This window comes from Triturus cristatus, chromosome 2_1, assembly GCF_964204655.1.
Source record: "Triturus cristatus chromosome 2_1, aTriCri1.1, whole genome shotgun sequence".
In the NCBI taxonomy this organism is placed as follows: Eukaryota; Metazoa; Chordata; class Amphibia; order Caudata; family Salamandridae; genus Triturus; species Triturus cristatus.
The window spans coordinates 426,138,185-426,160,539 of record NC_140581.1 but is presented as its reverse complement, the minus strand read 5'-3'; the positions used below and the strand labels follow the sequence as shown (position 1 = coordinate 426,160,539).

General features: G+C 43.4%; 1 protein-coding gene across 2 annotated transcripts in view; it reads left to right on the top strand.

Moving 5' to 3' along the window:
- LOC146865407 (interleukin-12 receptor subunit beta-2-like) overlaps positions 1-21,357 on the top strand; it is a 598,479-nt gene extending 577,122 nt beyond the window's left edge. Inside the window, exon 17 of one of the 2 annotated variants that reach the window (XM_085631968.1) lies at positions 20,294-21,357. In XM_085631968.1, coding sequence (XP_085488094.1) covers positions 20,294-20,863 — 570 coding nt within the window. In that variant the 3' untranslated portion in view covers positions 20,864-21,357. The remainder of the gene's footprint in view (positions 1-20,293) is intronic. The other variant, XM_085631957.1, reaches the window with a different exon arrangement.
- The last annotated feature ends 998 nt before the right edge of the window (positions 21,358-22,355 follow it).

Below are 22,355 nucleotides of genomic sequence, written 5' to 3'. Positions count from 1 at the left end.
GTAGATTTGCATTTCCTAAAAATAGAATGTCAGGTTTATATTGTGCAGACATCGGTTTTATCCGTAGGAGGCGCAGGGGGAGGGAATACATGTTCTGAAAGAAACAGTTATGCCTCTCTTGGGACACTGCTCTACAACATAGCTTAAACATATTGGCAAAGCCAATAGGTCTGGCAAAACACTTATAAGGTCCCAAAGGCGAGACCTATTGGCTATGCCAATGCTTGTTTTCATTTACAGCAGGATTTGCATCATGACTGTATGAAACATGCACCGTTTAAAATATGTTTTTTAATATTGGTACCTCCAAGTGCGAAAAGCATTCCTTAACTCCTGATCCCGATATCTAGACTATGTACAACTGCACAAAACCTTTGAACATAAATACATTCACCAAAGTGTTAAGTATAGCAATGTGAGATTGAAAATGATGGTTCTTTTAGACTAAAGCACAAATATGTGATGCATGGGTCGCAGTCCTCAGCTGTTTCAGAAGTAAAAAATACTAAATGCCTAAAGCAAAACATTAGTGTACAAACATTGCAAACATATGTATTTGTTATATCTAATAATCTAAGACATCTTCATTTGTCAAAGACAACAGGTCCAAACAATATGTACTTTTAATACACATTAAAAGAACGCATGTAGGGTACCTCAATGATCATTACATTGCCTCAAGTGTCCAACATATAGCTGTGATCCTAGAACCTCGGAAACCCTAGGTGCAGAAGTACCCACGTAATACTCAGCAACACCTAATACTCTGGAGAATCAAGTAAACAAATATGTCCTGTGTGGTATTTGTTTGAGAGAAAGAGAGTTTGCATTGTCTAAGTTAGAAATGGAACAAACATAAAATTAAACATATTGATAAAAGTACTATCTTTACGACTGCCATCTCTTCTCAAAAAAGATAGGACTGTCTTATCTTTTTATGTGAGAGACTCCACACTCTTAAAGTTGCTACTTGTAAAATACTTTTGTGAATAGCAAACAATCATAAACTTACAGAAAACTGTAAGTTTACCTTTATGAATCAGGCCCACAATGAGTGAAAGATCGTCCATCTTCTCCCAATGGACTCGCAAGCTGATCTGCTCAGGGCCCTGGTTTTTCCATGATTGGACTATTGTATTATCACTGCACAGAGTAGTCAGCCTTAACTTAGAGGCAATGTATAAAGTAAAACCACAGCACAAGAAACATTCCAAACCAATTAGAAAAATAGAGTACATTTTAATAGTTAAAATGATACCAAAATGGCAAACATCCAATCAGTAGAAAGGGAGATAATCAATTTTAAAGTTTTAAATAAAAATATCTCCAAAAGCACAAAGCTCTAGCTGTGGTTGTCTCATCATGCTGGACTGGAACAAATTCACGATGGGGCATAGACCGGATAGAGGGACCAGGTTAGTCCCGCTGAGAGTCGTTCCTTATGTCCTTGATGTGCAGCTTCGGTGTCAGTCCTAATCATGAGCTGTGCGGTGCTGCAGTGCAAAGTCCTGCATCCAGTTGTGCCATGCTGTGTCAGTCCTGATCCAGAGCTGCAAGGGCTGTGATGCGAGGTCTTGCATAGAGGTGTGTCGCGCTGCATCAGTCCCGATCAGAATCTGTGATGGGCTGCGATGTGAGGTCATGCCTTCAAGTTGCATGGCACTGCATCGGTCCCGAAGAGGCTGCCAATCAGGTGCTGTGAGGGGCTAAAATGTGAGTTGCTGAATCAAGCTGCATCACACTGCATCGAATTTGATGGGAGTCTCAGTTAGGCAGGGAGGAGTACACTCTGATGCCAGGCAAAGGTCAGAGGCAGGGCTCAGGCAGGTCCAGTTGCAGGGCCAGGCTGGTCTGCCGCAGCAGGTCACTGGGCAGTTGCATGGATGCCTCTGAAGCTTGATGTATCTATGTAGCTCAACAGGAGGTCAGCCAACTGACCCTTGTAGTCACTCTGGTTAGCATGGGAGGAAGGCATGCATGTCCAGTCTTTCTTCTGAGACTGTAAGGCAGCCCTTCAAGCAGCAGGTAGTCCTCTGGCAACAGAGCAGGCATTCTGTAACTTCCACAGGTCCAAAAGGGTTTTTAAGAGTGCCTCTGGAGGTCTGATATTTATACCTGGTGCCAGCCTGTCTGTGGTGGTACTGTTTGTGCTTCCCCCTCATCTGGTTCTGTAAAGGTCTTCGCCTTCTCCTGTCAAAGCTCCCAACTGTCTGGGGGGTGACACAAGGTAGGCAGGCCTGCTGTTGCATTCCTTTGCGTGTGCAGGAGGCAAAGCCCTTTGAGGTGTAAGTGGGGCTGGATACGATCCCTCCCAGTCATCCTGCCAGGAGGGTCCATCCTGTCCTCATCCAAGCCCCTTTTGTGTCACCGACTATGAATAGCCCAGCTGTTGGGGTTTGTGATTGCTTCCAGTCATGTAACCCAGGAGACTGGCAGAAGGCACAAATTGTTGGCAGAAGAAAATGCCAACTTTTTAAAAGCGTTGTTTTCAGATTTGTGATTTGAAATCCAACTTTAGCACTGACGAGGACTTTACACTTTAATTTATTTGAGTGTAAACACCATATCCCCATCTGCCCCCAATCCAAGGTTATCACTTATTAACTCTAATGAGGTAACTCAGTGTTAGTCAATGTGAGAGTTAGGCCTTCCAGCTGCGAAAAACAACTTTAACAGTTTTTCACTGCCAGGGCTTGTAAACTTAAGTACATAAGGCCTATTTTTTAAATACAATGCATCCTGCCCTAGGAGGCTTTAGGAACTACCTTAGAGGTACTTATATTTATTAAAAAGGAAGGCTTAGGCCTCGCTAAAGGTTTATTTTGTCAGGTGGAAATGGCAGTTTAAAACCACACACAGGCTGCAGTAGCAGGCCTGGGACATGTTTTAAAAGGTTACCTTAGTGGATGTCACAGTGAGTGTTGTAAACCCGCTAGTACTTTATTACATGCCCCGGGTACTACCACTTACTAGGGACTTATAAGTAAGGTAAACGTGCCAATTAGGAGTAGTTCGTTTTTACCATGTTTGAAGGAGAGGGAACAAGCAATTTAGCACTGGTTAGCCGTGGTAAAGTGCACACAGTCCTAATGCCAACAAAAATTAATTCAGCATAACAGAAGGAGTGAAGGCAAAATGTTTGGAGGAATACCACGCCAGCAAGGTTGTCAAGGCTAAAAATCATCTATGCAGGTCTTTTTAAGAACACATTTATGACACTCCATGTAATGCAACACCTGCTCTGAAATGTATCCACTGGAACTCCTTAAAACAAAAAAATCAATATTCAGGATTTGTGCACCAAAGCCTTCTTTTCAGGAACGGAACTCAATTACATGGCACCACACTATGTCCTGACCAGGGCCCACAGATTCAGCCATTCCACATTGTTCCTCGCAGACACAACTAAGGGAATGAGAAGGAAAGACTTAAATGTTGTCACCCTCTATGGGGACCTTTTATATGGTTTAAAAATGCCCTCACCCACTAATAGTGGCATGCTTCATCGTAGGGCATGCTACAACACCCCCTGCTCAGCCAACGCTAGGGGTGGAGCAATGTTTGTTTTGGTCGTTACAATCAACGGTATCTTATTAAAACTACCTTAGGAGTGTCCCTTTCTATTTTATTTTGGCCCCCCTAGGCAGGGTTAAAAACATATCATGAGATGAACTTGGGGTGTTATTACCCTCTCATCTCTTATGCTGTCAACATGTTTCGGCCAATCACCTATCATCACTCAGAGTTTTTGGCCTTTACCGGGATTAAGATCCCTATAGTCACAATCACCAATCCTCGTTACCATTAGTATGTAAGATATGCTGTGATTTAATATCATGAAGTGACCGTAATTGTCACTTCTGTTCATAAAGCCAGGAGTTTCCTATAAAACAAATGACAACAACATAAATCAAATTCCACAAGAGGGTGAATGTATGTGGTCCTCGTATCCAAACCGTGTAAATTACGGTCAAGTGCTCATGTAGTAGAGCACACTCATACCTTCTGTGCTTAATATTACTTTTTCAATGTGAAGCACCAATCACCACACGTACATTAACGTAGGTGGGGTTAAAGCATATATATCTTTTCAATGGAATCAAGACTATTGTTTCTTACATTGGTAATTATTTCATCTCTCAAAAACCGGAGAAGGAGTGGGAGCGTCACCCTGTATTCACACACTGTGTAAAAGCAAAGTTTATCATCCCCACTGTCGTTGTTTGTCCCATTAAGTGTGTTCATTGTTGGTATATTTAAGGTATTTTTATCTTTGAGTCAAAAGGTCATCCTAAACGGGGAACTAATTCTTATTAAATGATCATTACGTCCGATGTGGGCAAAACTGGCTCTAATCAGTGTAACTTCCCTTTTTGTTTCTTGGGATACAACCCTTCAAGCATGATGCTTTCCCCCACTTTTTGACTTTGCGGTCTTTTATGGTAGTGCAGTTGTGGTTGCCCCAGTGTAAGCAATCAGGTTGGGTGCCCCGAGTACTACGCAGCCGAAGTTTAAAGATTGGGTCCATTACCTCTAAAGTCAGTAGCCGTGGAACAACCCCTCAAGAATAGTACCTTGCCCTCACTTTCTGACAGCCCTATTAATTGTAGTAGTGCTGCCGTGGTCATATCACAGAAAAAAGATTGATAGAGAGCCCCATGTAGGGTGGAGCGCACGTTCTTTAAGATAATGCCTTTTATCTTTTAAGAAAATATGAGCCTCCTGCCTTGAATCTCAGTTCCACAGCGCTTTCTTCTTCAAGGGACTGACGCCGGCAGAGTTCGCTGCTCACCATCGTCCGTAGATGGGTGTTACCGTGTAGGCATGCCCCTTTAGTAGCAGACAATTCGGCGGTCCTCTGTTACACTTCGTGATCTCGCCTATGCATGCTTCTGGTCTAGGAGCTAGACCACTAACCTATTTGACTATCTGCATGTACCTCTGGCCATGTTTGTTAGGATCGCAGCATTCCCTGATCAAAAACTTGTGTTGCATGTTGTACCTTAGTGAATTGGAGAGGCTTACAAATTGCCAGCCTCTATTTTTTCGCTTTTTTAGTGTCTCCCTACTTCTTGTGTATACTATGGGACAATAGGTCATCAAGTAAAAATGCAAAGTCATTTCAATATTAATGGACCATGACGTGTTATTTCTACAGTCACTTCTGTTATTAATGATCAAAACAACTAGCACTAGTATGGTATACCTCCCCACATACGTAAGTACATATGTTTGCAGGCTCAGAACCTGCCTGAGGCTATCTTTAATTATACACATCTTAGATCTCATCTCGGCAGCGTATTTACAAATCTCTAGTGGATCTATATGTATATGCGATGTCGCAGTGGAATCTGGTCAACCCTGTATGGGGTGTACCCTATGAAGCCTAGGGAAGGATGTTACCACATTCAAGTATCACAGTTGTAACTCGTGTAAGTGTGCTGGGTAGCCCCTACAATATATGTCTCATAACCAATTGAGTTGGTGCCTGGGGTGTCATCGTGCAATCCCTTCTCGTGGCTCCGTATTCTGTAAATCCACCCCCGTTCTCGTTGAAAAAAAAACTCTTGATGTCTATCACATTATAAGGGACTTTGGGTTTGTCTAGGACTGTCCGCATGAGATCATTCACCGAATGGTTCGTCTCTAGGAAGTGTGTGGTTAGTTTTGTCATGGTTTTCTTACACTTCATATTGCTCTTATGTTCCATGATCTTTATCTTGACCTTCCTTCCTGTCATAGCCACTTTTAATAGGTTGCAAGAGTAGGGGATGGGGTAAATGACGTTCTCGGAGTTACAAGTACCCACATCAACAGTTTTTGTTGTCCCTGTGAGGGGCATGCTTTGCATGAGCCACATTAATTCTGACCCACTACTGGGGGAAGATCTCAGACTCTTGGTTCCACCTTGGACCTATTCTCCTGTGGTCTAGTGTGAATCAGCATGTTCCTAAGACTGGCACTGTTCTTGAATGAGAACATTGGAGGTTGTAAACCCAAGCCATTGGAGTTCAAGATGCACCAGTTTCTAGTGACAATCCTCTTAATGTGATTAGAGGCTGTGCTGAAAGTCATTACAGAGATATTTCTATTTGTGGTCTCTCATTGGTCTCTAAGAGAGTGTCTCTGCTGTTGTTTCCCGCTCTCTTGCGTGTTCTGGCAGCCACCTGATTAGGATAGCATCTCTCCCGTAATTTGTTGCTGAGTCGGTCTACCTCTTGGTCAAAATTGTTAATATCTGAACAATTCCTGTGAAGATGCAGAAATTGGTCATAAGGCAGATTCTGTCTCAAAGTTCTTGGGTGGAACCTTTGATATGACAGTAGATTATTCCTGTCAGTGGGCTTGTGTAATCGATTTCCCATTTTGAGCCATGATTTTTAGGTCAAGGAAGGAATTTCTGCTATTCTGCCAGTCCAAAAACATTTGTACTGATTGCATGGCATGATAAGACTGAAAATATATGAACAGCGGATAATTATCAGTGGTGTTCATTCCAGTTTCAAACAAACAGCCTGAGGTTCCGAAAATATTTGAAGTGTGTACAATTCAGGAAATATTTAAGGAATTATTGTGAGTTGTAATCACACCTTTCTCCCTCTTTGCCCCCTCAACTGGACTGGACTCTCGGTGTAAGCGAGAGCCTGGGTGACCAATCAGCCCATTCTTCAACTGACCCTCTTCCACTTTCATCACATGCATTCAGACAACATTGCATGAATGTGTGAACCAACTCAACGCAGAACATGGTCCTGAAGCTCAACCAAACCATTAGCTAGGCAGCATCCTTGAGGGATGTTGCACAGCATGCAGTGGATCTGATGATCCAGACACCATTTTACAAAAACCCTGAACCCTCCATATGATCCAGCAATATGGGGCGTGAGCTATAAAATCTGAGTCACTTTTTCAATAGCTCAGTAGCTCTTTATTATAATCAAGTTTGACATCTTGCAGTTATGAAGCCACATGTGCTTTATGTCTGAGGACTTGTAAACATTCTTTGGATCTGGCCATAGTTGAAGGCTTCTTCCAAATAGTCTACAACAATCTTCTTCCACCATTCGAGTCAGTTGCTGTTTAGCTGCTGCTGACTTTGTTTTTATATTTTTTATTTTCCTTTTCTTGTGTTTTTGACCTTACTATTAATAAAAATGTGTTGTAGTGTGATAATTTAACAGTGGATCGAATTATTGGTAAGCTCCAATCGCCAATGCTGAACATCACCCTGGAGCTCTTTTTTGGTGGGATGTTTCTTCCACTAAACAAATTGAGGTAATTAATTGTCAAGTCACCTACATAAGTGTCACTGGGGAGGGTAAAATCTATACATTCAACCAAACAAATTGGGATCCTTTTACACAATAAACACTCTACCCAACAGCATTTGACAGCTTTATTCATTCTGTTTGTCATTCTCCAATTCAGATAACTAAGCTCCAAAAGTTTAGTGACACATGCCACTATTCATCTTGAAACGTAATAGAGGAATTAGCACTCTAGAGTTCCCTATAGTTTGTTCCCTTCATCTGGCTTATTCTTTTAGCTAGGGGCTCTCAGAAAATAAGGTCACAAATCACTTCAGCAGGAAAACGTGTTTGGGGAGCTTTTTGCAATGGTTGGACCTGGCCAGCTTCCTAGTGTATCTAATCTGTGGATAAAGGTCCAAATCCTATCCATCTATCAGGTAATTCTAAAAAGAACAAAACATTGCATGTATGCTGCACTGCACAGAACAGAACACATCCAATGCTTGGGACCCTTCTGAGGGGCAGATTTGCAAGGAAAGGACGTATCTGGATAGATGCATCAGTTTCCTTGCGCCAGAGTCAAATATCCTTGCGCCACCATGGATGCGCTGTATTTACAATACAGTGCTCCATGGCGCAAGGATTAACAGTTGCATCAGAAATTCTGACGCATCTGTTGGCCCAAAACTGACGTATTGCTGGAGTTGTGTCGCAAGCACGACGCAACTCCAGCAATGTATTTTTAGGCCTATACTTACTGTACTGCGTCACTCCTTATGCCTACTTCAAGCAGGTGTAAGGTTTTGCCACAGTGGCGTCCTAAAAGTGTCACAGTGAAATCTGCGTCACTTTTACGAGGCCTTCCCGCGTGGGAACACCCAGCCTGCATACATTATACCAGACGCAGGTATAATGTGACGCAGGGCTCTCCCTAGATGCGTCACGTTGTAAATAGGCCGCAATGTTTGCGCCGCTGTTACGTCAAAAAAAGTGACGCAATGGCACCGCAAGAAGGCGCAAGGGGCTTGTAAATCTGCTATAACAACCAATGGCCTGCTCTACAACACATCAATTCATATATTAACTGATCAATGGGATTTCAAATCTTTTATGATTCCCTAGTGTATGTTTCCTATCACACTTCATATGTTTGTGTTGTGTCAATTAAAAGTGTCAGAAAAACCATCAAAGCATCTGACACTTTTAATTGACACAACACAAACATATGAGGTGTGATAGGAAACATACACTAGGGAATCATAAAAGATTTGAAATCCCATTGATCAGTTAATATATGAATTGATGTGTTGTAGAGCAGGCCATTGGTTGTTATAGTAGATTGAGTGGGGGGCGGCCGTGCTTGTTTTCTTCCCCCTTTTGCTCCTATTGTATTAGTGGCTTGTAAATCTGCCCCTGAGTTTTTTTACTCACAACCAGAAGGGACAAGTAACTACGCCTTCTCTCAATCTCCTGAGAGGTCTATATTACACACACACCGAAAAGGACACAAACCTAAAATGAAATCAGACTAAACATAGAGAGGGGAGAGAAACAGAAAAGAGGGAAAAACAAACGACTGGACAACTTAATTCCTGGCCATAACTACTCAAACTGATACGCACAAAAGCGAGTCACTTTGGGAAAACCCTGTGAGTTTTTTAAATTGCCCCCACCCACTAAATAGTGTCATGCTTCATCATAAGGCCGCTGGCATACTCTGGCCCAAGCCAACACTCAGGGTGGATCGATATTATTTTGTATTTTTATAACATATTTGATTGGGTTTTCATGGTATGTTCCATGGCCCTATATATACGTTTTGAAGACAAAATAAATCAAAAGTACCTATACATGAATAAGATTGTAACTCCAGCACAACCTGATGATAAAACAACAAAAGCGTAGCACAGATAGACTCAGATCCCATTGTCTTGAGGTCTAATTGATTATAGGGACAGACGGTTTCATGTTGTAGTTCAGGTTGCTCAGTGGCTAATAATATGTGTGAGTAAGTCTTACCGAGGGTCCAGAGATGGAAGGGGAGGTAAGTCTATGCCTCGATAAGTTGCCCAGCGGGACCATATTTTCCTGTGCTTCGGGGGACAGCCTCGGGCCTGGAACACCGCAATCTCTGCACTTATGCATTGGTCCATTGCCTTTTTCCATCCACCCATACTAGGAGGGGACACCCTCTTGCACAGCTGGGCAAAATCACGCGTAGCCATAATGAGGGCCAGAAATAGTAAGTGCTGCTTGTACCTATTCCCACCTATCCCATCAGTGCTATGGAGGAGGAACAGTTTTGGATCAAATGGGAGCGTGATGACACTGCCGTACCCTGGGGGCTAGCCAGGGCCTCAGTCCAATCATCGTCAGTCAGGTCCGGTATGTCCTCTAGCCATGCCCTTTTAGTCTTGTGTAATGTCGTACGGTTGTATGTAGTCAGTGTGTGGTAAATCTGACAGATCTTATGTGTGCCTAGGTCTCCCATTAACAGACGACCTTCAAGGGGGTGGAACTCGGGCAGGGTCTCAATTGAGTGAATCAGGGTAGCTAGTGCATGCCGTAACTGGAGATATTTATATAATTGCTGACTATGCAGATGCAACTCTTTCTGTAGTTGTTGGAATGACTTTAGGGTAGTACCTTTCATTACGTCTCCCAAAGTGGATATGCCCACTAGGTCCCATTTACGAAATCCTTCTAGGGCGGTCACAGGGCGTTGATGTGTACCATACAATAGTGGAGTCGCCTGTGTGAGGCGGCCACGCCACCCCATCTGTCAGACTATGTATCTCCAGAGCCAGACAACTGTCCGGCTGGCGGGAGGTAGGGAATCCAGGTGCTATATAGGAGCTGAAGGAGGGAGACACCCCCCATTGCCATATGCTCGAGTGCAAACACTGGGTCTGTGGGGAAGTTATACCACTATTCATTTCTAATGAGCAAGTGGACTGTTGCGTATCAGGCGACTATAGCATGTTACATTGCATGCTATTACATTGCGTTCCTCTACAACGTGGTCGTTACAACAATCGCGCTTTTAGAACGCGATACCTTTACGTCATTAGATCGACTTGCTGTAGGGGGCGCGCTGAACTTAGGAATAGTATAATTTACTATTCCAACTCCAGCCTGCGCAACAGTAGGGAAGGTGTTGGAATAGAAAATTATACTATTCCTTATGTTAGAGCACCCCCTACAGCAAGTCGATGTAATGACTTGCGTTGTAAAGGCATTGCGTTCTAACAACGCGGTCGTTGTACGACTGCGTTGTAAAGGAACTGCTATGTAATGACTGCTTTGTAAACGCTTTCTCCCGTAATAGGCATACACGTCTGCCGCCGCTATGCCTCCCCAGTACGTTGACTGTGTGCATGTATTTAGTGCCACCCGGACCACCCCACCATTCCACAGGAATTTATTATGTATAGCATTAATTTGCGCGAACGAGGCTTGTGGTATGGTATAGGGGAAGTTCTGCAACCTGTATAATATTCTGTTTGGTAAAACCATTCTAAAAATCGCGGAACAACTGTACAGTGAGAGCGGGAGGGGAGACCAAATTGCCATCTCGTCCCTAAGACTAGCGATAAGCGGGTTGATGTTATGAGCCCATGATGTCTTTGGGCAGGGCGACATGAAAATGCCCAGATTTTTAAAGTCTGCGGTCACTTGAGACCGCTTCATCGCCTAGGCACCATGCCCCTGATCCACACATAGCGGGAATAACACCGATTTGGAGGGGTTAGTATGGAGCCCAGTGGTCTGGCCAAACACTCGTCTGATTTGTGGTCCCGAAAACCACGGGTATGTCATAAAGAAAAGCACATCGTCCGCGTATAGCACGATGGGGATTGAGACCGTTCGAAGCCTCTGAGCACCGGGTCGCTGCGCACCCATCCCGCGAAGGGTTCCTGGGCGAGGGCAAATAATAGCAGAGGCAGGGGGCAGCCCTGTCTCGTACTGCGGCAAATATGGAAGGGGGTTGACCCGTGTCCCGCGAGGCTGTCAGGTCCGTATATAGTAGGCGTACGTATGGTAGAAAGCGGGGACCGAAATTGATGGCTTCAAGGAGTTGGAAGAGGTACGACAAGCTGAGGGAGTCGAACGCCTTGTCTACATAGGCTAGCAAAATTGCCGCAGGGCACCCTAGCTCTGGGGCCTTCGCCATGGCATTATGGAGCCGACTAATATTGTGGTGGGTGGCATGATGTGGCATGAAGCCAGACTGATCCGGATGAATCAAGTCCTGCATGCAGGTCTGAAGGCGGTCAGCGAGGATTTTGCCCAGGAGTTTGGGCTCAAAATTAATAAGGGAGATGGGGCGATATGAAGAAGAATCCTCCGGTGGGCGGCCTGGCTTCAGAAAAAAGGACGATCTCTGCATGTTGCCAATACTGAGGCAGCACGCATTGATCAAGTGCTTCATGTAGTACCTCGAGTAGGTATGGCCCTAATGTGTTCATGTGTGGTCCAAGGAACTACATAGGAAATCCATTGGGGCCTGGGGCCCGCCCTGGACGTATAGCAGTCAGTGCTGCACTGAGATCATCTGTTGTGATGGGGACGTCAAGCTGGTCCCGCACTTGATCTGTGAGCCTTCAGGGGGAATATCTCTTAGGAATTCAGCTATTAAGGCCTCGGAAATTTGTTTGTGGCGCGCATAGAAAGAAGAGGAATAGTGTGCAAACTCCCCGGCAACCGCCCCATGGGACGAGTGCAGGATGCCATCTGCGCCACACAGCACTGAGACGTTCGTGGGGAACTTCTCTACCTGGCATAGCCTATGGAGCATTTTGCTTGATTTGTCCCCCCACTGGTAGATCCGGTGTTGTGACACCAGCCACATTTCCTTTGCCTCACCAATGAGATGTTACTGTATATGTTGTTGTGTCTGAAGCATGTTACGTTGGAGGAGTGGGCTGGGGTCAAGGACAAACTGCACTTCCAGGTCCCTATGGTGGGTTTCCAATTCGGCCAATTGCGCCGAGCATTTACATTTTTCATTGGCACAATAACTGATATCAACCCCGCAGATGGTGGGATTTAGGGCTTCCCACAGGATATTCGAGATAGTCCGAGACTGCTTTGGTTAACATCTCCTGATAGTCAAGGTCTCGAAGGTGCCATGGGGACCTGCGCCACCTAAAGGGTTTTTTTTGGGAATGAATACGGAGTTTAAGAGAGACCGGAGAATTATCTGAAAGCCCTATGGAAAGATGGGATACATGGAAGAACTGGTGAATGTAGCGATGTGGTAAAAATACATAGTCCAGTCGGGTCAAAGAGCCATGGACAGTGAACATGTATGTGTAGCTCAGTTCAGTGGGATGATACACGCGCCATACATCCGACCATCCCAATGTAGTGCAGTTTGGATTTGTCTGTTTGGGGTTCTCGGCCTGGTCCACGTCTTCCAGTGGTGACATGACATCGTTCCAGTCCCCGCCTAGGAGTGTCAAACACTCTGGAAGTTCTCCCCATAGTCAAGTTATCCTATCTATAAAAAAAAATTCCAGTGGAGGAGGGGCATATATACTGCTCATGTTGATGTGCTCTCCATCTAGTGTGCCCAATAGTAGAACCTATCGTCCCCAAGGTTCTAGCCAGTGCTTAGTATGGATAAATGGGACGCAGCTGTGTATAAGAATGGTGGTCCCCGAGATCCCCTGGTAAACCCTGCATGATAGTTCGGATGATATCCGAATCTGGCCAGGCAGGGGGCCTTGGTGCCTAAGCGGTGAGTCTCCTGTAGGAGAAGGATGTCAACCTTGTATCGCTTGGCATGGCGAAGAATAGCGCCCCGTTTAATTTTGTTGAGCAACACCCTTATATTCCAGGATACCACAGTCAAGTCCCCAAGCGGGGGAGTATGTGCCTGTGTAGCAGTCGTGGTCCGTGCAGGTAACAGCGGTGGGGTGGTGAGGCCGCATGAGGGGGGATTTAGAGGGAAAATGCTGAGGAAAAATAAAATAATTTTCTCTCTGCATCGTCCCTCAAAATACCCCCTCCCACGGCCCCACTGCTGCTACCTGCACGGACCGCGCCTGCTGTGAAGTCATCTACAGTCTGTATTTGTGATCTTCAAGACTAATATGGAGGAATCAGAGTTTAACTTCTGCGCACATGTAAAAACTGAAACTGTTCTAATATGGAACCCTTTGACCCCCCCCCCCCCAAACCTCCCCCCGATGCTGCCATAAACAAGGAGCATCTTTTGCGGTGGAGGAAACCCCGGGGACCCAACAGGGGGGCCAAGAGCACCCCGTCCAATGGTACCCAAACTCCCCATGTAACAGTAACATAAGATATGAATTTCTGGGGCAAGATGGTCCTGTGGCTAGGTGTCCACACCAACTCAGTGTTCAATGTGGAGTAGGATTTCCTCTGGTGAATGACAGACAGCAGCAAGTTGAGGCCAGGGAGATAGTGACAACTATTCATTTTTAGGATGCCTACCCTGGGCTTGAGGAGCTCTGTTCGGAGCCAGATCTGTGTCTTCTGTTTGATTTGTTCCTCTTTGGTCTGTTCCGCTGCGAGCTTCGGGAGGAGTCCAATTCCAGCGGCGGCGGGTGTGTGGCTTCAAATGAGATCGTTCATCCGTCCAAGCGAAGACAGCCTCTGGCGTATCAAAGAAGTAGGATTTGGAATTATAAATAACACCCATTTGGGCCGGGTATAGGAGCATATATTGTATGTTAAGGTCCAGCAGTCCAGTACAGTAACCTACGTTTCGCTGCTGTTGGCGCTGCTGTTGTACCAATTGGGTATGGTCTGGGAACATCATTATAGGTCGCAAACCAAACAGGAGTTTGTCCCCATGCGATCTGGCGAATTGCAATATGGCGTCTCGGTCAGCGTAGTTCAGCAACCTGGCAATTACTGGCCTTGGGCTTTCTCCTGGGGGTGGTTTCTTCGTTAATGCCTGGTGGGCTCTCTCTCCAACAAAGCAGGTGTACAGTTACTCGTCGGGCAGGAGACCTGTCAGCCATTGAGTTATGAAATGGTTCATGGAAGAGCCCTCACAGCCCTCCGGGAAACCAATGAAGTGTAGATTATTACGCCTGGAGCGGCCTTCTGCATCTTCGACCCTGGACGCCAGCTCCTGTGACACCACCGTAAGCTTATGTACTTTCTTCTGTAACGTAGTTATGGTATCTTCAATGGTCGAAACATGTGTCTCTGCTTCGGTAATGCGGTCTACAGCCTTTCCACCTGGGGTCATAGTGTAATGGTCGAGGGTTCTCTGCTTGGTACCCGCACCTCCCGGCTTGTCCTTACCCATGATGCTAGGTAGGAGAGATACTGATCCGGCAGCTTTGAGGATCCTATGGTTAGGGAGTGCTCCATGTTTGAAGAATCACTGCAGGCCACGGGGTACCACCACGGCACGCCCTTGGTCACAAGCCTCACCGAGCCTAACCCAGCCGCCTCTGCAGCCCACGACAACCGTCCAAGTAGGCCCCCTAATGGTACTAAACTCGCCGGACCTCCAGCCCGCAGCACGCCCCCACCTATCCTCGGATCACCAGGTGCAGCGCTCAAACGGAGTACTGTAAATGGAGTACTCCCTCTTCTGGCGGTGTAGAGATGCCTTTGACCGCCAAGCTCTTCGTATTTGGACCAAAGACAGAATCACAGCACTCGGAGTCCCCTGGAGCCCCCAGCCCGGGTCGATAAATCTGGGGCAACAATACCAGGCGTCAGTTTGGGCGACACCCCCCCTTGCCGTGGGGCCTAGTCACGACCACTGGCCGTGTGCATTTGGAAGAAGGGGGAGGCCCAGGGTGCACAGATTGCTTCAGGCGCAAGGGCCCCATCTAGGCAGAGCGCCGAACTGTCACGGCTCCTCTTCTGCTGTAGCCCCCTTGAACGCCCACCGTGTTCGGGCGCAGATGTGTCTAAGGGCTCCGCACCGCGTGGAAAATCACAGGCCGGGTAGGGAGGCACAAACACCCAAGGATCGGTCCGGGAGTACCCCCGCTGCCGAGCGGATTCACTCCTGTCACGGGCCAGCTTTCGTCCCAAGATCGCAGCAGCCGCTGCTGCCCGTCACTTCAGCGCTGGACATTGGGTGTCCCCTCCTCACTTCCAGGACCTCGATCTGGTCTCTTACACTCCCAGACGCTTGTTGGATCAGGGGTTAGGCCGCCAGATGAGTAATGGCTTCCAACAGGCCCAGGTCTGCGCCGCACCTCCGGATGCGCGATGCTCCGGCAGGATGTCGCCACTCCAAGGCCGAAAAAAGTTGCTCCAGCCGTCGGCCAATGTATTCCACAGAACAGGATTCGGACGGATTAATAAACTTATTTGGCATGGACGCACTAAGCCTTTTCAAGATACATCCGCCATGTTAGCTGTCCAAACCACGCCCACAATATTATTTTTGAACAATGATTAGGAAACAGATGTATTTCAAACTAGAGATCCCAAGTGCAGAGAACAAATAAGAATAAAACTGTCTAAGTTGGTACACGCTTAGACAGTTGTGGACTTTTCTCACTCCAGACTAGGCTAAATTAGGGAAAGTGTTAGTCTTCGGAGGGGTCAGATTTATTACTCCCTCACGATCCTAAGCAATAGTAGGTAAAGTGTTGGTTTGGGGCAGGGTTTATTAATCCCACTACAATCTGAGTAACAGTAGGGTAAGTGTTGGACGGGGGTCAGATTTACTATTTCCATCGCTAAATTGTTTTAAACATTTAAATATAGACCCAAAAAATGTAAACATATTTAAAAGAATAACCATATTCAATCAACAGAAATTTTTTACATTAAAAACACAATTTGCATATTACAATTTAAAAAAGAAATTTTTAAACAAATATTAAAAATATTTTAAATTAAAACACTTCTGTGCCTACAATGAACACAACGGTCAATAAAAATAAAATTATAAAAATGAAAACCTATAAATAGTATGAAAATATATAAAATATAAACGTATCCTAAATAAATTATTAAATAAAACAAATACAAATAAAATATTAATTATCAAATTAAGTTACCAAATTTTAATAATTAAATGCACTGATCAACGAATCATCAATTATTTAAAACATAATGGTAATATAACAATTAATACATTAATACATTTTCATAAAATCAATACAGTTAAATTACATAAAACATTTTTATAAATTAAAAACAATAATTTACATTTTAGAAAACTTCCAACCCTACTCCCCTACAAACTCGACTAACTGCAACTAATTTAACAATTTCTAATTACATTTAAAACAATCCTATAAAAACTTAAAACCATAATAAAATTAATCAAGCACAAATATTATTATAAAACTAATAACTTAAAATACTCCTCTCTGAAGAACCTTCCCTGAGTATATACAGATATCTTGTCTCTAGTATGTCTTCAACCTAATTACAAGACTATGGAAATCACCCACATGTCCAGAAGAGTTTGTGAAAATCTAGTGTCTCTAAATAATATAATATAAGGTAAAAGGTACAGCCACATCACTCCAGATCTGAAGGCACTAAACTGGCTCCTTTATGAGGCAAGGATTCAGATGCAAATTGCTTGCATGTCCCACAAAGCCCTACACTTCAATACACCGAGTACCTAGCTGACAAACTGGAACTGTCCGGCGGTGGCAGATCTAGAAGCACCAGCACTTTACTGTTGAAACCTCAAAACTTAAAAAAAAAAAAAAAGAAAACCTACAACCTAGCGTTCTCCGGATTGGCCCCTAGAATCTGGAACTCCCTGCCCCCTGAAATCAGACTGATCCCTTCTATCATTTCATACAAAAAAGAAGTCAAACTGCTTTTAATTAACAAATCTGTACCCTGAACCCACAAACTCATTCTCTGGATACTGATCTGATCAGCTGTTCTCCAACCAGGGCTTGCACGCCGTCTAAGTACTTATTTATAACTCACTGTCCCACTCCTGATTGCAACGGACATCGTCATTGTTTCTGTTTCTTGGTTATCTATTTTCTACTTATTTAACTAATCTGTAAAGCGCTCTGATACCCTCTAGGGTAAAGTTTGCGCTATATAAAAATTTATAAATAAATAAAATAAATAAATAACTATAGAATCTCTAACTGTGGTCCTTCCTTTGCTAGAATAAATTCTACAAATTCTTTCACCCTGGAACGGAAATCATCTGGTAGCTTAGGTCCACGTGGTGTGTCCCTAGTGAGGCAATTCCCCTATACCTTCACAGTAAATGAAATCCTTTATCTAACATCTCTAGGAAAACTTCTCTACATGAATAAACAACAGATACCAGCATGCTTTGCGAATCGGGCCCTAGAGCTCTAGGTATAGTGCATTAAAACCCAATTACATGCGACTCTAGAACTGCTTTGTAGTATAATATATCTCTGAACACATGCAGCCCACCCTGTCTGTGGGAGTTTATAGCCTTTTAAATTCTGAAGAAATGGGCTGTGTACGAAAGTAAATGAAAGTGAAGTTCAGACTTGTGTTACATCAGAATAGGCACATCGAAAATGTGGATTGCCACATAGAACAAAGTTCTAATATACCATCATATGAGTTACAACACAACTGCCTTGGTAGGCTAGCCTATTCAGTTAGTAGACAACATGACAATGGGTGTGGCCGGCTGAGGGATCCTCTATTTCCTGCTTGATGCAAATTTAAAATGGGTCATCATGACATTCTAAATCGATAGTCCGCAATATAGATTTTGTTCTTTTATTTCTAATACCCATTAAGGGCTAATTTTAAAGTTTATTTCTTTCATTAATCCACAACACAATCAGACCAAATTAATTGCCATTGCCTTTCTCACAGTAAGGAGTTGGGCAAATTCTGTTGTGGGTCAAAGGTTAACAAACAAAATAAGAAGCTTTAGACTAGTGATGGTTAGGAACAGGGGGGCAGATTTACAAGCCCCTTGCAACACTTTTGCGCCACCGTCGCGTCACTTTTGTGTCGCAGCGGTGGCGTAAAAAATGCAACCAATTTACAACGTGACGCATCTAGGGAGATGCGTCACGTTGTAAAGCCCTGCATCACATTATACTTGAGTCAGGTATAATGTATGCAAGGTGGGTGTTCCCACGCAGGAAAGCCTCAGAGAAGTGACGCAGTGAAATCTACAAGATTTCACTGCGTCACTTCTAGGACGCCACTGCGTCAAAACCTTACGCCTGCTTGTAGCAGGCATAAGGAGTGACGCAGTGTAGTGGGAATAGGCCTCAAACTGCATTGAGGGAGTTGCTTCATGCTTGCGACATGACTTCAGCAATGCGCGACTTTTGCCCCAACATATGCGTCAGAATTTCTGACGCATCTGTTAATCCTTGCACCTTATTGTAAATACAGGGCATCCATGATGGCGCAAGGGTCTCTACAGATGCATCACTTTCTTGTAAATTTCCCCCCGACGTGTTAGTGGTTTCTCTAAATTATAAAAGAATGTACCAAGGTATCTTAAGCCTGAAATTTGCTTTCAAGGGTATGAAGCCGAACATTATATCAACCTTTGGCTACTACACAGCTTCCCATCCAACTCTTTTGACCAACTTCTACTGCGGAGGGGGCCGATTACCCTAGACTGGCTAAAAACGTGTCTCGCATTCTAGTTCTGGATACATTTTTCATGTGAACTTCAACTTGACTGTAATCTACAGATATGCAGTCAAGAACTGGTGATCTCCAGAACTCAGACAATGCTATAGAATAAACACACTAGTGCTATTGAAGATATATTTATTACCTGCATCCGCAATCATGTTCATTGACGGGGCCTTTTTCTTTAACTGACCACTTTCCACTGAAGACGACAGTATAATACAGGAACTTGATAATTATCTATGATACTTTACTAATTACCCACATTAACACAACTACAAGAATGGGGATTTCAGGTAACATGACGGCGACCAGCTAGCATGTCAGATAAATATGAATATATTACATAATGAATACCGTTGAGAATCAGAATGGAGTTTCTGTACACCAAATGAATATCATATTAACATGCAAACATTTTGAATAAGTCTTATATTAGAAGCCAAATGTAAAAATGATGATATCCTCAAAGTAACTCTCATATTGCCCACTATGCAATTGTTAGATTGCCCTTAAAAAATATGTTTGTTTGCCACTATAGCTCCACATCCAACCACATAAATAAGTAGATGATCGCTTAAAAAAAGTAGTTATCAGTTTTCACAAAAGGCTTCCTCCAAAGTAATGAGCAAAATAAAAGAGCTCCGTTATTATTTGTGCCACGGTAGAGCAGGAGCGATGAGAGAAGCTCCTGCGTTTGGACCAGCCGTGGAAGGATGCTTAATCTGACCCAAAGATGATATGTGCTTTTGCAAGCTTGGTTGTGTGATTGTGGTTGTCCCACACAAGGGCACTTTTTGCTCCACCCCTAAATCATCTCATGCATAATAGAGGAAGGAGGACAGAGGAAGACCGGGCCCGTTCACCAACCTGATAGCTCATTTAAATGCAGCAAGCATGGAAAGGTCATGCAGTCTCCTCCCTGTAGAGCAGCGAGGGCCTGTGAATGTTTGCATGCAGAGGGCTTCCCTGTGGGGTGAAGACACACTCATTCCTTCAATGGATTCCATCCCCATAAAGAGAATGTAGAGCCTGATGGGCACAGCCGGCCATGACTGTATCATAATGGCACATGTTCCTATTATACTGTACTGATACTCAAAGCTTAGTTGGCTTTGAGTATACACCTGACATATTAGCATTGTATCCCTCCCACAGTGTGCACTATATATGAAACTTCAAGGGAGATACCCCACCAGTTATCACATTAGAAAGCTTCTTCTGGTAAATATGTCTCTAACCTATGATGCATTCTGAAGGCTCTGTCCCATCATAGGAACAGTAGCATTCTTAAAATCCATACATAGAGGGTACAACTAACTGGATGGTCGCTTGGTGGCAAAGTAATATCTGTTACCGAAGATCAAAAGTTAGGTCACGGATCATGGATTAGTACTTGTTGGGGCACATATTATTCTTCCATGTATCTGTAATGTTTCTGTTTATTCACTCTCTCTCGTTTACAGGCTGAAGAGGTGTATGCGTCTAGTCGGATGCTTCTGGAAGAATCAGATGGCCGTCATAGCCTTTGCATTGTTGAAGAGGATTCAGATGTATCCAGGTTGTTGAACTCGCCAATTCAGGACGCTACTGAAAAGGAGACAGAATTAATTTGCCCTAAAATGATCAATTGCAAGAGAAAAATGCTTGATGACTCTTATGTCCCCGATACGACAATCCTGAGTGAGGGTCAGGCAGCAGAGAGTATCATTAGATCACCCAGTGCTGTGCTCAAGTATGACTACTCAACCTTGGACTTCATGCAGCTGCTCACACAGACTCTTCCACCCCATTCCTCAGAGGACTGCCAGGTTGGCTTTGAGATGGCTTTAAGCCCAAAACTAGCAGAAGAGAATCAGCTAGGGCCCCCACAAATTAATGACTATGTAAAACAAAGCCAAATACAGAATATTGTGTTCACAAATACCCCAAGATGCGTAGGACAGAGTTTTAATGTGTCTCAAAGCAAAGATACTTTTTTGGACCACACTTTTTCTTGGTTGACAACAGATAAAAGAACTGTCCCAAAGTTTTAATGTATATTTTTTAAATATTCAAATATGAACATATAGTGAAGCCGCGCAAAGAAATTATGTACAAATGATGTAATGTAAACTTTTTTATGTAGTTTTATTTTTGTACATGCACAACTTGACTTTTGTTTTTGCAGTTACAACTTGCTTAGACCTCCAAAAGCCCTAAGACAACAGTGCAAGGCATCCAAAGTGTTTTTTATGAAAGTAAATGTGCTGAAATATTTTGGTGAGGTCATAACTATCACATTATTTTCTTTATACCTGTAAAAGAGCTATACACAGTAGTTATGAATATACAATGAACTCATACTAGAAGAACCAAGTAAAGTTGGCTGAACGTTAAGCATAGTTAACTATCGTGAGAGAAAATAGATTTCGGCAAAGATTATAGAATCATAAAAAATAAACTTCATTTTTAGAAAATGCCTACAAAGTTATAGAAAAATACATGTCACGTCTGCCATGTTATTAAAGCATAACTCTTCTTACAAACTGAATACTTTTCCCCAGGACATGATTTTTTGAGTCCTGATGTAGTTTGTTGTTGAGCTTTTGTTCTGTTTTGTTGAGTTGTTTTGTGCACAATGTTGTGCTGTTGAGTGCGTTATGGTGTAATTTTGTGGCTTGTCATCATTTTGTTTTGCGCTACATTGTTGAGCTGTTTTTTTGTTTGGTTGCTGTGTTTTGCATTTTGTTGTTATAATAGTGATGTTTTTTTTAGCATTGCATTTTGTGGTGTTGCATCCTGTTTTGATAGTTAAATTGTGTTGTTTCTTGTTGTATTTGTGTAGTGTTGGTATTTTACTTTTGTTATGTTGTTCTGTTGCAGTTTTTAGTTACAGCTTTCTTTTTAAAGTTTGTTAGAGCATGAACCTGGCCAGAGGGCATTAAAGTACTTTACATATAGAACCTTTTTCTTTTTTATGCACAGGAAGACTATGGGCCAAATGCATAAATATTAAGAATAGCGATCTCCAAATAGCGATTTTTAGCGAATAGCTATTATGGAATCACTATTCTTAATGTTCAAAACTTTAAATTTTAAAATAGCGATTCCTAGTGGGTCGCAAATTGACCTACCTAATGAATATTAAAGAGGTAGGTCACTGTTTATGACGCATAAGGAATGAAAGCCATCACAGGGATGGTTCCCTGCTGGGGTAAGCAGACCACCACATCTGTGATTGCCTTTAAATAAAGCGTTCATTTTTTCTTAGAAAGACATCCTGTTTCCTTAAAGAAAAGTCCAGATTTTTTATATTCTCAAAAGGGTAGAGGTCCCCTGTGGAACCTTTCACATTTGCGAATGGTTACCACTACCTTTTAATAGTCAGTAACAAATTAATGTTTTGTAACCATAATTTAGACGGAAAACATTAAAACATACCTCTATGATTTGGTATTTGGCAGGGATGCTCTAAACATGCCCCTTCCAAATACCGATTCGCAAACCCAAATTTCGATTATCTAGAATCACAGTTTGATGTTTGTA